A 17,877-nucleotide genomic window follows, 5' to 3' on the forward strand; every position below is an offset into this window, starting at 1 on the left:
TGTGAGCTAGCTCCCTGGCCAGGGATTGAACTCAGGCCATAGTGGTGATAGCACTTAGACTTAACCCCTAGGCCACCAGGGAGGCCCCTAAAGTAATAATTTTTGGTTTTGACCAAAGACTGTATCATTTTGATAGACTAGACAACCCTGAAAAAAAAAAGTAGGCGGCCCCATATGTGATACCTAACTATAGCGGCATCAAAGATTGTGTTGATAGTCATCAAAAATGCGTCACTTAAATGATTATAAATGTAGCATGGCAATAAGTTACTCAACAAGGCAGGCATCCCCAGCAATAACACACAAATAATAGATACTTTTTAAAAATATTTATTTATTTATGTATATAAGAACTGAACTGTAGGCCAGAGTTGCCAGGGGTGAGAGGATTCATCAGAGACAGTGGGGAGTGGAACAGGCAGATCTACTGAAATACACTGCTGAGGGGAGCAGCAGGCCACACAGGAGAGGTCTGCTGAGCTATGTGGGTTAGCTCTCTGGCCAGGGATTGAACTGGCATGGCTAGCCATAGCTTGATAGCGCTGTGTCTTTAACCCCTGCACCACCAGGAATGCCCAATAATTCCTGTTAACCCTTCCAATTTAAAGAGCAGTAAGTTGAAAGCAGAGGGTGAAGTCCATGCCTTATATATGAGAACATTAGCACAAACTGAGTCCTTCCCGATTCACAGTTCACGTCAGAATGCCCAGAGCTGAGTTAGATATCCTGACTACCTTATGTACTGTGCACTTAGACTCAGTGGCAACCTCTCCTGTTCTCATTCCTGAGGTGGAGGAAAGATTTGCTTGGATGTGTGTATTTTTCTGGGTTTGCCTTTTATATTGCTGTTCAGGAGCAGGTCAAGCAGTGAGTATTGTGCTCTATGTATATTACATAGATCCAGGACCTATCTTGTAATGGCATTGTTTCGTTGTACCAAGTTTCAAGCACTCAATTTCCAAATCAACTTTTGAGTCTTTAAAGTTGGAGATCATATGCAGGGGCATTTGTTTTTTGGCACTTTGCCCACTTGCAGGCAGACGTTGGCAACTCTCTTGGTAGTTCTTCTGAAAGAAAAATGAAGAGACTGCTAACTGAGCACTTAATGCATGCAAAGTAAACACTGGCGAAATTATAAAAGTTTGCAAAATCTTTTATGGTGTGAAGATTTAATACAAAAGATTTTGTTAATATTGCTGTCTATAAGGTTTCCTGATCTCATAATATGATTAAAATGTAGTTTTAATAATAGCTCTTAAGTGGAACATCTTGTTAAATAGAATTCAGTTAAAGTTGCACTTTTGAATGAGCCATTTAATATGGTATTTTAGAATACATTGATCCCCTTTTTTATTTGCTGAGGGGACGAATTACTTGGAAGCTAATTCAGGGGTGGCTCATTGTCTGTTTAAATTTAAGTAATCGGAAAGTTTTAGATTTTTTTAAGAACCCAATTTAAAATTTTAGATTTGCCAGCAATCATCCCCGCCTTTTATAAATATTAGGAAAATCTCTCTTTTGACTGTAAATTTAAAGTGATTTATTTGTTAACATTCTATGGGGCAAATTACCATCTCAGAGGGATTGTAGATTTCTTTGTAAGAATGATTGCCAATTAAGTGCCCTTGGGTATTTTAATACTCAAATATTCTGATCCTTGTGGTTTCACCCAGCTGCTTTGATCTACTCTGGCCATTCAGTGGCTGTTGGTAGGAGATAAAATGTGCTGCTTCCCTGTCACCAGGCATGCACACAGTGTCTATGTGCCATCTGGCGGGTGCATTGCCTATGGTGATGTTGCTAAAAGTGGTGGTTGAAAATAGACTACACGTTAAAAAGATACAGCTTTTAAGAACAGGAGATGGAAGAAATAAAGATCACTCAGGCCCTTCTCTTTTTAAAATGACAATAGAGATAGTTATTATCATTGAAAGAGTCCACTTTAACACTCCAGTGAGTTCTTAATTTGAACAAAGAGAAGAACAGAACTTGAAGTCTTTCCCAATCTTGCCTGATCATAAGAATCACCTAAGGGCCTTTTTAAAAATAGTCATTCCCTCCTCGTTTGTAAGTCTTCTGGTGTCCATTTTGTGTATTTTGAATAAGAGGGAGTCTTCTACTTCTCCTACCCACTTTTTGCATCTTATGACCAGGCACATTTGGGGAAAATTGCTCTGAAGTCTTGGAAGAACCAAGTTGTTTAAGGGCACATGGTAAACTTACCCAATTATTAATCAGAAGATATATTATCCAAAAATAGAAATTCTAATTAAGCAGGTGGAAGAGAAATGAGAAAATTAGAAGGTTTCTTTGACTGAGCAAGGTAATAGAAAAAGGACAAAATGATGTTTTACCTAAAGATAAAGAAGCATTGAAAACCAGGAGGCTCAAACCTGTAGATGAGGCAGAGGCAAGTGTTTTTTGAATGGACATTTTAAAAATGTTAAAAGGGAATGGGAAAGGGCCTGCAAAGGAAACCTAGTGAGACTAGATTAAATCATTAATTTTAGCTTTGAGGCTGAGTGAGCTAAATGAAAGCAATTCCAGATATCAGAGCTTGAATTAAGGTGTTTAGGAAATGAAGAGGTCCAGTTTAAATTCAGGCATGTGGGAAGATGGAAAAAGACATTTTTTTCCTCTTGTCAAATTAGAAAATCCAGAGCATTTATGGTTCTGAACACCACAGAAAGAGGGAACTAGCTAATTTTTTTAGAAGGTGTCCTCCAAGTAAAAATGATTATCAAAGCCAAGATAACAGGTTTTATCCTGCAGATATGTAGGAAAGACTTGACTGAAGATTTATTGACTCTCTTAGGAGTATGCCCTTAGGGTATTTCTGCACTGTTTCTTGTTATGACCATTTCAAGGATCCTTACTTTTGGTTAATAGAAAGATTCTGGTTCATTAGGAACCTTGAATTCTGTGTTCTGACAGCTGCAGAAACACACAGGCTTCCGTTCCTGTGACTTGTAGGAATGAGCATTTGCAAGCTCCTGTCCCTCTTATGCACCAGAGGATGCTTGATTTCCATTTGGAACCAGATCAAAAGGTCAGTTTAAGCATTGTACTTTGGAGATAGTATTCTCTTTCTCACCTGTCCCATTTATGGTGATGTTCAGTCATTCAAGTTAAAAAGTTCAGTAATAGTGAGGGCTTTTGGAGTTTGAATCTTAGGAATTTTAGTGAACTTGTACCTTGCAACAAAACAGAACATAACAGTGTTACAAGTTACAGGTAGGTAATGCACATTGTAGTTATATTAGTAGCTAGTTATAGATAGAGTGAAAACTTTTAAATAAAGTTTGGAGAGTGTTCAAACATAAAAATGAAGGAAGTCCCAGTAACTGCAAGTTTTATTTTTTTACCTTTACCCCATAATTCTGAGGTGCACAGTGTACATGGATGTGCTCTATTTTACTTATCTTATAGCTTTGGTATTCCATTTGAATGTGCTGTTTTTTTCAGATCAATTACAAGTGACTTATACATGTTTCATTTATTTATTTATTTTAAAAATTTATTTATGCACACAAGAACTGGGGTACAGGCCAGAGGTGTCGGGGTGAGAGGATTTACCAGAGATGGAGTGGGAAACAGAAAAGGCAGACTGACTGAAGTACACTGCTGAGGGGAGCAGTGGGCGAGACAGGAGAGGTCTGCTGTGCCATGTGGATAGCTCCCTGGTTGGCCGGGAATCAAACTTGCGCTGCAGTGGCTGTGGATAGCTTCATAGTCCTGTGCTTAACCCTTTGTGCCACCAGGGAGGCCCACATGTTTTATTTATGATTATAGTGTTTTTCATCTGTTGGGCCAGTTATTTTTCAAGTAACAGTAATGGGTGTCCCCTGAGCCATCCATATCATTTCTCCCTCATCCACTCTCTCTTCAATGATATGTACTGCTTTCCAGATGACTGGCTAGAATTATAAATATAGTCGTGAGGTTGTGGAATCATTTCTCCCTGCAAAACAAATTGGCCCATTCCAGAATCGACTTGTGACCTGACCTCATTAGTACTGTATTTGAAAATAATCAATAATCCTATATAGCAGTTATTAACAAATAGTTAAAAGGGTACTCTGGGAGGGAAAGAAATGTTTTGACACTTTCTTTTTCTGACCCTCCTTATTCTTTAGTGGAAATATTAATAATGAATGCTGTAAGGCCACATAACCTGCACATAAGTAGGGAGATCACTGAAGCAGAAAGGAAGTCAGTAAATTGACCTGAGAAAGTATGCGATCAAGGTAGTGTTTTATATCAGCATGAGAGGGAGTAGATCATTCATTAAAAGTATCCATCTATTGGGGTCAGAATGGCGGGGTTGCAATTGTATGGGGAATATAAAAATAAAATTTATTATTTAAAAAAAAAAGAATCATCAATGGGTCTTTGAATTTCTTATTGGTAAAGGGTGATCATGTTTTATTTGTACATCAAAGTCAGTTAAAACTTGTTAGGCATGTACATTGTGTTATCATTGTGGCTTAGAAGTAAAATATAGGTAAAAGGGAATTTATAATTAAAAAAAAAGTATCCATCTAGGAAAAAAATGGGTCTTTTACTTCTTGCATCAAATAAATTGAGATCAAGGATTTAAAATAAGGACATTAAAATATTATAAGGAGGGCCAGCCTTGCAGTGCAAGGGGTTAAATGGCAGCACTGTGAGCTATCTGCAGCCACTGCAGCATGAGTTCAATTCCCGGCCAGGGAGGTGACCCACATGGCGCAGCAGACCTCTTCTGTCTCACCCACTGCTCCAGCAGTGTATTTTAGTAGATCTGCCTGTTCTGCTCCCCACTCTGTCTTTGGTCAATCCTCTCACCCCTTGCACTTCTGGCCTACACCCCAGCTATTGTATGCATAAATAAATAAATCTTAAAAAATATATAAGGAAACATGGGTGATGTTTCATTCAGTCTTAGCATGTAATTAATGATAATTCCAACTGGAAATATTCAACACCTGTAAGACAAATAAAGTATAACACGACCTTATATAATGTGGACCTCCAGGGTGGGGAGCAAAGATAAATAAACTTTGCAGTTACTCTGACCTTCATTTTTATATTTAAACATACTCATAGATCTTTTTAAGTATGACATAAAAGTCATAAAAACAAACATAAAAACTGACCACTTTCTTGTAAAATGTGATAAGGAAATCATATCAAAAAAACAAAAAACAGGGACTCCCCTGGTGGCGCAGCAGTTGAGCGCTGGGCTGCAAAGGTGCCCGCAGCCTCTGCAGCACCGGTTCGATCCCCAGCCACTGGCGAGGGTCCCACATGGCGCGACAGACCTCTTCTGCCACGCCCACTGCTCCCCTCAGCAGACTATTTCTTCAGTCTGTTCTGTTCCCCGCTCTGGCTCTGGTGAATTCTCTCACCCTCCTGCGCTTCTGACTCTACCTGTGCTTGTATAAATAAATAAATAAATCTTTAAAAAAAAAAACACACAAAACACAAATGTTACATTTACTTAAAGAGGGCCCACTAATAAAAAATAATCATCACCCAATAGAAAGATGGGCATAAGGAAGGAAAAACTAGGTGACTTTTAACACGTCTAGCCTTATTTATAAAAATAAAAATGAGATGCTATTTTCATCTTAAAAATGAAAAATAAAGTTTGGTAACACATTGAGTTGGTGAAGATATGTGGAAGTGGACACTTTTATACATTGTAAATGGAAAGTAAATTGGTGCTACCATTTGGTGCAGCCCGTGTGTGTAAAGATCTGTGTAGTCATTGCAGTATTATTTGTAGTAATAAAAGATTTTACAGTTAATAATATGTGCAATACTAAAAGCTTCTCCATTACTAAAGAACTCAATAAATAAACTTCCAGAGCCATGAAAGGAAATACTGTGTAACTAACAAAATAAATATTGAGGCAGCACTATGTGCATAAGCATGGAAAGGCATCAAAGATGCAATATTATTAATTGGGGGGAAAAAAGCAGCATGCAGACTAATATAGTATTCAACCATATGTGAAAGGGAAAAAGGAATATGCTATATGTTTTATATACTTGTAATATTTCTGCAAGGTTATTTAAAAAAATGGCACCAGTAGCTGTCTTTGGACAAGAGAATGGTTAAGTGACGGTTAGCAATGGGAGGAGGCTTAGTTTTCATTGTACATTTTTTTTTTAAGATTTATTTATTTATACAAGCACTGGGTATAGTCAGAAGTGCAGGAGGGTGAGAGAATTCACCAGAGCAGGGCGGGGAACAGAACAGGCAGACTGACGAAATGCACTGCTGAGGGGAGCAGCGGGCGCGGCAGGAGAGGTCTGTAGTGCCTTGTGGGACCCTCGCGGGTGGCTGGGGATCAAACCGGTGCTGCAGAGGCTGCGGGCACCTTCACAGCCCAGCGCTCAACCGCTGCACCACCAGGGGAGGCCCTTTATTGTACATTTTTGTCTCCTGAATTTTTATCATATGCTTGCATGCAGACATTCATGTATTCATTCATCCATTCATCCAACAAATATTTGTGGATCTCTGCTAAGACCCAGCCTCTGCTCAGTGCTATACATACAGCAGTGAATGAGATGACAGCCCTGTCCTTATAGAACTTAAAATTCTGAGAGTGGATAGGCTGTCAGTGAACAGATCACAAGCACATAAGCAAGTAAATATAGTATAAATATAGTTTATCATATAGAGATAAGTACTCCGGTAGAAAACCATAGTAAATTAGGTGGTGTTGGTATAGAATGGTCAGGTATCTGATGTGGTGACTGCTGAGCAGACTTGAAGGAAGCAGGGGAATCAGGCTTATAAATATCTGAGGGAAGAAAGTTGCAGGCAGAGGAAACTAAGGACAAAGACCATGACTTGTAAACTTGTTTGGTGTGGTTTGACAAAGGAATATTGAGAGTCAATGTGTTGGAATGTCGTAATAAGGTATTGACAGATACAAGGTCAGAAAAGGTGGGATACAGGTAACATAGAGCTCTCTAAACCCTCATGAGGACTTATGTTCACTAAGATACAAAGCCAACTGGAGGTTTTTAAGAGAATTGCTCCATATAGCAGGAACTCCATGACTGATAGTATAATATGAGGCCATTTATGTAATTTAAAGTTTTGTAGTAGCCATATTTAAAAAGGTAGGAAAAAAAACAAATAAACTTGCCTTAAATGATAGATTTTACTTAACCCAACATAGCTAAAACATTATCATTCAATATATAAATTAATTAAAATTAAGTAAATTTGAAATCAGGTCCTCAAGTCACACTAGTCATATTTCAAGTGCTTAATAGTTAACACATGTCTAATGACTACTGTGTTGGACAATGTGGGAATAGAGTTGTGGGGTGGGGTAGAATGGACACAGTATAGAGTCAGGTTGATAAAATCAAGAAAGATACTGCAATAATCCAAGCAAGAGGTACTAATTTGGACCGTAGTGGGTGAGAAATAGTTATATTCAAGATATGTTTTAAAGGTAGAGGCAACATGATTTATTAATGGATTGAATGAAGAGAGAATATAAGAGAAAGAGAGGAGTCAGCAAGGAGATTGTACAATTTATAATTAGCCTCTTACTAACTGATATTAAATTGCCTACCTCACTTTTTCCCATCCTTTTTTTTAAGCCTAGAGTTCTATGAATTTGACAGTCACACAGTCTAGGTCATTTTTAACTTTTATAGAGGGCTGTACATTTGTCCTGTGAAGTTGTATTCTTGACATAGAAGATAAATACTAGTTGAGATTTGAGATATTTACAAATCCACAAAATAGGCAAATTTTTTCCTACAGTAAGTTACTGGTTTGGTTCATCCAGGAAGAGGTGATGCAGGCTTGAATGAAGAAAGTTCTTCCAAAAGTTTATTCAGGCAAAGGAGTGGGGAAAGATCTTTCAGAAAAATCAGTGCTGTGAAAAAGTAACTTATACTGGCATTATATATAAAAAAAAAGTTATTCGAATTTTCCATTTTAATTGGACACATTGAAGGTGATTCACTGTAACTGGAACTCCCTAAAAATCATGAGTGAAAGAAATCTTTGATGTCTAAACAATTCTATTGGAAAGCGAGAGGATTCCAAATCCTTAAGAAATTAAAATGAAATCTGAGCCAAAATGTTGTACCTTTGCTAAGAATGGTGTAAGTTCGGAGCTGTTGTCCCAAACTCTTCCCAGGTGATCTCACTTAGTTAATTCAGGGAATTGCTGGAACCAAGATCCAGGCAGCTTTTAAAATTTTTATGTTTAATAAATACAGCGAGTACCCGGAGTTGGCTCTGGCAGCGTCAGGCCTTGTGGCCACAGACCTGTGAAGTACTTATGGAAAATTAATTTGACTTGCTTTGGTGGTGCTTCTCTTGCCATGGCTGAAATCTCAAGACACTGCGTGTTTATTACCCATTGAAATGTGTCCTTTTTGAGTAAAGAAAATTATTTCTGCTGCTGAATCTAGTTGACTGAAAGAAAGTAAATTTTATCTAAATCTGTGGCTTTTATTCCTGATTTTAGTTTTTTCACAGTGGAGCCCCTTTAACTGCTTCCATTTATTTTATTTATTTATGCATTCATGAGCTGGGGTATAGGCCAGTGGTGAGTGGTAGGTTTGAGAGGCTTCACTAGAGACAGAGTGGGCAACAGAACGGGTGGATCTACTGAAATATACTGCTAAGGGGAGCAGCAGGCAAGACAGGAGGGGGTCCGCTGGGCCATGTGGGTAGCTCCCTGGCTGGATGGAACTCGTGCTGCAGTGGCTGCCTATAGCTTCATAGTTCTGAGATTTAACCCCTTGGGCCACCAGGTAGGCGCCTCCTGTTTAACTGCTTCTAAAGCACATTTCATTTAACTCATTTTAAAGCATGGATACTCATTTATAGAGAAACAGCAGTTGTAGCTGTTTCCCTGTTGCTCTCACTTTTTCTTCAAAATGGCGGTAGCTTTTAAATTATAAACGAATTACATGTGTGTTCATAAAATGCTTTTTCAAATAGTAAAAATGTATAAAAAAAAGTAATACTTGACTCCATACTACTAACCAGAATTAACGTTTATTAAAAATTTGTTGTTTATCTTGCCAAGCTTTTAATGCATGAATAAATTTATGTGTAGCTATAATTTTTAGGGGAAATAGAATCATAGTAATCATATTCCCTTAAAATGGAAACATTTTTCCATGACAGTACATGCTTACATAGTGTTAAGAGACTGTATAATATTCTATCACATGCATGTACCAAAAGATGTTGAAGCATTTAAATTGTTTTCAGGATTAATTTATCCACAATTCTGCAAGCCTAGGACATGTCTGATTGTTCTTATCTGCTTAATTTATGAGGCTGAATTTCCCACAGAGGAATGCTTGTCAGAGGAGATACCCATTATTAATAGTGATGTTGCAGAAACCAGGATCAACGTGCCACTTAGGCAACGCTGAGCAGTTGAAAGGATATTTATTGTGGTGGAAGGAGGCTTTAAAATGTGTATTATTGTTTTTAAAGCAGTTATTTTATAACATACAATCCCATTCTCCTTTCTAATTACATTCTCACACTGCCTTCCAGATAGGCTCCCTCTATAAGAGTGTATTATTAGCCCCTTGAGCACAGAGACAGTGTCATTTGCAATGAAGATCCATAATGCTTAATGTTAGCACTTGACATATAGTAGGTGCCAGGTAAATTTTTTTTAAAGATTTATTTTTATTTATTTATGCATACAAGAACTGGGGTATAGGGATCTCCCTGGTTGCACAGGGGTTAAAGACAACGCTATCAAGCTATCATCAGCCACTGTAGCCGGAGTTCGAGTCCCCAGCTGGCCAGGGAGGTGACCCACATGGCACAGCAGATCTCTCCTGTCTTGCCCGCTGCTCCCCTCAGCAGTGCATTTCAGTGGATCTTTCAGTTCTCCCCACTCTTGTCTCTGGTGAATTCCTCTCTCACACACACACCCCCCCCCACCTCTGTCCTACATCCCAGCTCTTGTATGCATAAATAAATAAATCTTGGGCCTCCCTGGTGGCGCAGGCGGTTGAGCGCGACACTGTGAAACTATCTGCAGCCTCTGCAGCGCGAGTTCCATCCCAGCTGGCCAGCGAGAATCCCACATGGTGAAGCAGACCTCTCCTGCCTTGCCCCGCTGCTCCCCTCAGCAGTGTGTTTCGTCAGTCTGCCTATTCTGTTCCCTGCTCTGTCTCCGGTGAATCCTCTGACCCTCCCGCACCTCTGGCCTGTACCCCGGTTCTTGTATAAAAATAAATTAAAAAAACTAAATAAAATAAAAAATAAATAAGTCTTTAAAAAAAGAACTGGGGTACAGGCCAGAGGTGCGGGGGTGGGGGTGAGAGGATTCACCAGAGACAGAGTGGGGAACAGAACAGGCGGATCTACTGAAATCCACTGCTGAGGGGAGCAGCAGTGTATAATTGTATAATTTATAATTAGCCTGTTATAGCAGGTGAGTCAAGAGAAGTCTGCTGCACCATGTGGGTCACCTCCCTGGCGGGGGATCGATCTCATGCTGCATTGCCTGCGGATAGCTTCATTGTAATGAGGCTTAACCCCTTGGGCCAACAGGGAGGCCCCTTGAAAGACAAAGTATTTAATCTGACTGGAGTGTTAGGCGGGGAGGGAGGACGAGGTGAATTCTCTAAATAGAGCTTTTGTGCCCATGTTGAGGAATCTGAGAGACATTTATGAGGTGTTGCGGAGTCTTGGAAGGCCCTAAGTAGGGAGTGTTCAAAACGGTTTTGCCAGTTGAAAGACTGGCTTATTACAGATGTGTAGACAGGCGAGGAAATCTATTGGAAGAGGGATATCCAATTAGAGAACGGCACTGATCCCTAGCTGCACGTTGGAACCATCTGGAGAAATGCTTATAGTGTAATGCCCAAGTTCAGCCAATAGATTATATCAACAGCTCTGTGGGTGGGGCCAGGCACTAATACTTTTTATTGCTTCCCAGGTCATTCCATTGTGCAACCACGTTTGTGAACAACTGAGTTAAAGGGTAACTAGTCAAACCAGATTTGATCAAGTTTCAAATTAACAAGTGCCAGCACCATAAGGGTGTGGGGTAAGACAGTAACAAGAAGGATATGGTGGTCCATTGAACGAAGGTTGATTATTTCTGGTTTGGGTTACAGAGTGGGTGATGGTCATATACCAAGGGTCAGTTGTATACCAAAATTGAGAACATGAAAGAGAAACAAGATGTGGATACTTGACCTTCCTAGGTGGGCATAAGAAAGATAAAGAATTTAATTGTGAAATATGAATGGGAGAGAAAATGATACAGGACAAATGGACAGAGAAAGAAACTGAAAGGATGAAATGGTGTAGTTGAAAACTGAAGAGACAGAGCAGATAATTGATGGGAAAGATAGCTGAGGAGACCTCGGGTGGTACAAAATAGACCTGAAAGAAATAATTTATATGAGGATTTCCACTCAGAGAAATAAGTAAAAACAGGAAAAGATGTCCACAGGTTGAAGAAGAGCTGTAATGTAGCTTGATGGCTTAATTTTTTACTGCAGGAGATATGCGTGTCTGCTGTGGATTAGGAGCTAAGAGAAGGGAACCCTTAAGGGATGTGGACAAGCTTTGGAAGAGCCAATGAAAGGGGCCATCTGAGGAAGGGGGCTAAGCATGAGGTGGCTTCCTAGTCCTACCGTTAAGTGTCAGGTTTCCCCCAGTTTCAGTATTGAAACTGGGTGACCTTCTTTGTTATATCAGAGTCCTCTGTTATCTTCTGAGAGACACAGTGACAGTCTGAAGTTAAGTTTGTGGGGAGGAGTTAAGTAGTTAATATAATAGTTCAGAAAATTATTGGTTGGCTTTTTGCTTGAGGGATAGCTCTTTGCTATTTTATTTTATTAAAGATTTATTTATTTATGCATATACAAACTGGGGTACAGGCCAGAGGGTGGGGGGGTGAGAGGATTCATCAGAGTGGACAACAAAACAGGCGGATTGATTGATACACACTGCTGAGGAGAACAGCGGACAAGACAGGAGAGGTCTGCTGCGCCATGTGGGTAGCTCCCTGGCCGGCTGCTGATAGCTTCATAGTGCTGCATCTTAATCCCTTGCACCATCAGGGAGGCCCCAGCACTTTGTTATTTTAACTTGAATTTTGAAGTGTTGAAATCACTTGAAAACTGTTGGTCCCACAATTTCCAAAATCAGTAACACGCTTTCATCATTTTTTTTCTATTATAATAACATCTAAAAAGAAATACCAACTCAGCATTTTGGAAACTTGTTAACTTTTTTATGTATATTTTGTACTGTACTTTTAAAAAGTTCTGGTATTTATTTTCATGTCCTATTTCCTGTGTTTTTCTATGTCTCATGAAGATCTCGCTCAACTTTGGTATAAACTATGACTTGCATTATGTAGTCTCTAAATATTTTTTTCCTCAAAAAACCAACTAAAAGTTCGTAGTTAACTGTCAGGCTGAACTATTTATTTTATAGATTTCCTGTTTAGCAGAACTAATTGTATTCACTACAATAAAATTAATCATTAGTATCACTTTTCAGTAATGTTTCTTGTTTGACTTATTTCTTCAGATAATTATAAATCATGTAAGCAAAAAAAAAAAATTGGAGTTAGTACATGGATGCTTAGATGGTAGAAGGTGGATTTGATATTGCAGAACAGTAACCTAGTGCTTTTATCTCATTTCAGGTAACATTTCATTTGTTGCATTTCCAGTTTCCAGCACCAACTCACCGACAAAGATTTTACCAAAAACCTTAGGACCAATAAATGTGAATGTTGGACCCCAAATGGTAAGAAAGCTATCTAATCTTAGGATTTGAAACTTTACTTAGGCAAGACCAATTTTATTTTTAATTGCAGTAGCATTGCACTATAACATAGAAGTTTCAGGTGTAGGCAAGAATAATTTAAAGACTATTTGTACTCAAGATGTTTGCTCAAGGGCCTACCCGGTAGCACAGTGGTTGAGCGCTGGGTTGCGAAGCTGCCCGCAGCCTCTGCAGCGCCAGTTCGATCCCCGGCTGCCGGGTGAGGGTCCCACATGGCGTGCAGACCTCTCCTGCCGCCCGCTGCTCCCCTCAGCAGTGTACTTCGGTCCTTCTGCCTGCTCTGCTCCCCGCTCTGGCTCTGGTGAGTTCTCTCACCCTCCCGCGCTTCTGACTGTACCCAGTGCTTGTATAAATAAATAAATAAATCTTTAAAAAAAAAAAAAAAGATGTTTGCTCAAATATACCAGTTAATTTCTTATTGCAATTACTTTTTTAGAAGGTGTTGTTTTCCTCTAAATGTAACTGATTATGGCTTGAGAAAAAGAAAAGCCGTGCTCTTCAATACATTTTCATGTACTGAATTTGTGGATTCAGGATTTGTAATATTAAAAAGTTTTTGTGCTCTGTGAAGCTTTTCTTGGTTAATTAAGTTGATTTGAAATCTGTTGTTTCATTCTCCTCCTTTTTTCTTTTTCTTATAAAATATACTCTACTGCCCTAAATTATGTCCATATAAATTGAAACTGATCCAACAGCTAATCTGTATCTGGAACTATTTATTCCATGAAAGGACATTTGGGAAAAAGTGCTATGTCGGGCCTCCCCGGTGGCGCAGCGGTTGAGCGCTGGGTTGCGAAGCTGCCCGCGGCCTCTGCGGCGCCAGTTCGATCCCCGGCTGCTCCCCGGCCACCGGAGGAGGGTCCCGCATGGCGCGCAGACCTCTCCTGCCGCCCGCTGCTCCCCTCAGCAGTGTACTTCGGTCCTCTGCCTGCTCTGCTCCCCGCTCTGGTGAATTCTCTCACCCTCCTGCGCTTCTGACTGTACCCAGTGCATGTATAAACAAAACAAACAAACAAATAAATAAATAAATAAATAAAACATGCCTTAAAAAAAAAAAAGTGCTATGTCGTTTCATAGGGCTTCCCTGGTGCCACAGGGGTTAAAGTCTCAGCACTATCAAGCTGTATCTCCAACCACTGCAGCATGAGTTTGATCCCTGGCCAAGGAGGTGATCCACATGGTGCAGCAGACTTCTCCTGCCTCACCTGCTGCTCGCCTCAGCAGTGTATTTCTGTGGATACACCTGTTCTGCTCTCCACTCTATCTCTTGTGAATCCTCTCACACACCTCTGGCCTACACCCCAGCTCTTGTATGCATAAATAAAAATAAATCTTTTTAAAAAGTAAATAAATGAAATGGAAAATAAGTATTTCTCTAAAGGGATTCATTAATTATACTAGGGTTTGAGTGTACAGTACTTTTCTAGAAGCTTATTTTTAAACAAAGTTGCATGTAGCTACTCTAAAACTATAAGTGATTTAAATGGCATCACCCACCATTAGCAAAAATACACAAACACTTACACAGTGATTCTTCATCATCAGTGCTTATGTCTTCTTATCTATAGAGGAATAAGGACAAATTTTGTCCATAATGTACATTGCTATGGACTATGTATTGTTAAATGAAAAACATATTTAGACAGAAATACCTTTTAACATAATGGTTTCAGAAAGTCTTTAAGATTTTAAGACATTCTAGATGACATTTTTCTTGATCATTTGAAGACTGTTAACCATCTGCAGAATTCATGCTAAAGATCTTACACAATTATTTAAGTATGTGAAGAATGTAATCTGACTGCAAACCTCATAGAGATGCTCAGGTAAGTGTTCCCATTTCAAGGTAGTTCAGGGTATATATCCAAACATTTGCTAAGCAAAGCATCTCCCTTCACCAACCACTACAGTAGCTACAAATGAGATAAGGCACCTAACTTCAAAGTCTGTATTATGAAGTGTGATTATGTAAACATCAAAATTAAACAAATATACCAAACTTTTGTGAGTTTGACCCTTGATAGTACTCCTCTTTCTTGAGAGACCATTTCCTATTGCTTTTTTTTAGTAATGCTTCTGTGGCTCCAATTGAATTTCTCATAGGGACACATAATTTTTCTCCCGATTGTCAGCTTGACCTAAAGTATGCGTCGTAAACCTTGATACCCTTCGGTTCTCACAATGATAAGGAGTTATGTGTGCTATCAATAGTCACCCAGTACAATGCAAAGCTCAGAATCAGTGAGACAAAGGTCAGAGAAGGACAGGTGATTTGGGACTCTCCTAACCAGGCCAGCCCAAACTAAATTTGTCTCCCTTATTCTGAGGTGCTTTTTTGCAATTTTGAGTTCTTGGGCAGGAGTCAGTTTTTTAATTAAAGCCATTTCTCCTCTTGCTTGTCTTTTTTGAGTATTGTCCCCTCACCTTCCATGGATTTTAAATATTTTTGCCTAATTAGAAAATTCTTGCTTATTTAGTCCTCTTTCTCTACTTACCCTTTTAACATAAAATTTCTCTTTGGAAGTCAGATCTTAATTTTTTTTTTAAAGATTTATTTAGTTTTATACAAGAACCGGGGTACAGGCCAGATGCATGTGAGAGTGAGAGAATTCACCAGAGACAGAGCAGGCAGACTGATGAAATACACTGCTGAAGGGAGCAGTAGGCAAGGCAGGAGAGATCTGCTGCTCCATGTGGCATTCTCCTGGCCGGCCAGGATCGAACCCGCGCTATAGAGGCTGTGGACAGCTTCACAGTGTGGCGCTCAAGTGCCTGCACCACCAGGGAGGCCCTTAATTTTTTTTTAAAGATTTATTTATTTATGCACACAAGAACTGGGGTACAGGCCAGAGGTGCGGGGGGAAGGGGTGTGTGTCAGAAGATTCTCTCCAGAGACAGAGTGGGGAACAGAACATGCAGGCTGCGGGAAAATACACTGCTGAGGGGAGCAGTGGGCGAGACAGGAGAGGTCTGCGCCATGTGGGTAGCTCCCTGGCCAGCTGGGGATTGAACTTGTGTTGCAGCAGCTGCAAGCAGCTTCACAGTGCTCTGCTCAACCCCTTGCACCGCCAGGGAGGCCCAGATAGAAATTTCAAAAGACTCCAAGAAAAAAAGTTGTTCTCTGTGTTTATAGAAACTAGTTTGGCAGTAATGTTACATTTTTGTTTGGGATACTTCCCCTTTTCTTACAGGTGTCTGGTTGTATGTATACAAAATAATCTAGCGATTATCTTTATTTTAACATGGTTAAAAGCTGCGTGTTTCTTATAGTGAAAACTAAAATTTTGTCAAATAATCAAAGCCTGTAAGACTTCGTATAGGTTCTTTTTCCCTCGGTACAGAAGCTCTCTTGATTTTTCTTACTGTAGATGGCAGTAGTACCTAAGATATATTGAGGACAGAAAATCTTCAAAAAAGAGATTCATCACCTAATGTAATCTGTTTTCAAATAAACCACATGATTATATTTAAATTAAGGATGTCTGGGTTTCCTTGTGGGAAGGGGGTTCTGAAATTTAAATGTTCATTTTTCTGATCAGATCAAGGGGATATTTGAAGTAATTCCTCTAATTTGAATTTGGGATTTCAAAATTAAGGTTTAATTTTATAAAGCATGTTTGACTCATCACCTGTAAAAATTAATTTTCCCACATTCAGTGGTCGATCGAGTTCAGTTGATTTTTTCCGTTGGTTTTGTTTCCCGAGGCTGTCACTGTCCTAGTTTAGGAACTTTGTGCATTGCACATGAATTTCTGTCTTGTCTTTCCAATTGAAGTATATCATCTCTCCAGTTTGTCATACAGGAAATGTTTACTAAGGATTTATTATGTACCAGGTCTTGTACTCAGAGAACAGAGTATTACTAATCACGCTCAGATCAGCAGACAGTATCACTGGCAATCTGACATTAAGGAAAAAAATAAACCAGAACACAGCAATTTGTTGCCAAGGTCATTCTCAATAAAGATAAGCAGATTTTCTGATTTGTTTCCTTTTTCCTTTTTTTTTTTTTGTTTTCCCTACAAAGCCCTTTAAATCAGGTAACAGCAAGCCTGAAAGACTACTGTAATAAATAAAAAACCCCTTCGTGATAATACTGCAGCAGTAATGCAGTCTGTTTCAGGAATAGGTGGCAATGATTAGAACTTCTTTGTGCAAACTTCTAGGAATAGAGCAGATCATGCTGATCAAATATTCAAACTTTCCTTCTTAAGCTGTCATACTCAATCAAAGTTAGCAGGATCGAGGCCGTTTGAAGAGTTATAGAGTGATTGGTGAGAGAACTGTCTTTTTTTCCCCCAAAGATTAATTTATTTATGCATACAAGAGCTACAGTGTAGGCCAGAGGTGTGGGGAATGAGAGGATTCACAACAGACAGAGTGGGGAACAAAAAAGGCAGATCTACTAAAATATACTACTGAGGGGAGCAGCAGGTGAGACAGGAGAGGTCTGCTCCCTGGCCAGGGATGGAACTGGTGCTGCTGTGGCTGTGGATAGCTTCATAGTGCTGAGACATAACCCCTTGCACCACCAGCAAGGCCCTAGGGAACTATGTCTTTTATAGTGTATTTTCTGTAAATTTTCAGATTTTACATAAATCTTTTAAGCATATTTTTTTTTTAAGATTTATTTATTTTTATATAAGAGCTGGGGTATAGGCCAGAGGAGTGGCAGGGTGAGAGGATTCACCAGAGACAGAGCGGGGAGCAGAACAGGTAGACGACGGAAATACACTGCTGAGGGGAGCAGCAGGCGTGACAGGAGAGGTCTGCCATGCCATTTGGGGATCTCCCTGGCCGGCCGGGAATCAATCCCGCGCTGCAGATGCTGCGGACAACTTCACAGTGCTGCGCTTAACCCGCTGCACCACCAGGGAGACCCAAATCTTTTAAGCATATTAATGAAAACAGAAGCTGCTTTCCCCCCAACATTTTCAAAGCTGAGTCTTGTCTCAGTTTGTTGAAAATTTATTGCACCTTCTTAGAACTGTCTCTTTGTACTGTGCTGAGACCCTGCAAACACCCTCTCTTACCCTTAAAGATTTTACGCTCAAGGGCCT

At 39.6% G+C, this 17,877-nt stretch overlaps 1 protein-coding gene across 6 annotated transcripts in view; it reads left to right on the forward strand.

Moving 5' to 3' along the window:
- Nucleotides 1-17,877, forward strand: part of TFDP2 (transcription factor Dp-2) — a 162,405-nt gene that overhangs the window by 106,234 nt on the left and 38,294 nt on the right. For all 6 annotated transcript variants that reach the window (XM_054700763.1, XM_054700764.1, XM_054700765.1 and 3 more), the window contains one exon: nucleotides 12,675-12,778. In XM_054700763.1, the coding sequence (XP_054556738.1) occupies nucleotides 12,675-12,778 (104 nt within the window). The remainder of the gene's footprint in view (nucleotides 1-12,674; nucleotides 12,779-17,877) is intronic.

This window comes from Talpa occidentalis, unplaced genomic scaffold (genome assembly GCF_014898055.3).
Source record: "Talpa occidentalis isolate TD23 unplaced genomic scaffold, MPIMG_talOcc4v2.1 talOcc4.4, whole genome shotgun sequence".
Taxonomy (NCBI): Eukaryota; Metazoa; Chordata; class Mammalia; order Eulipotyphla; family Talpidae; genus Talpa; species Talpa occidentalis.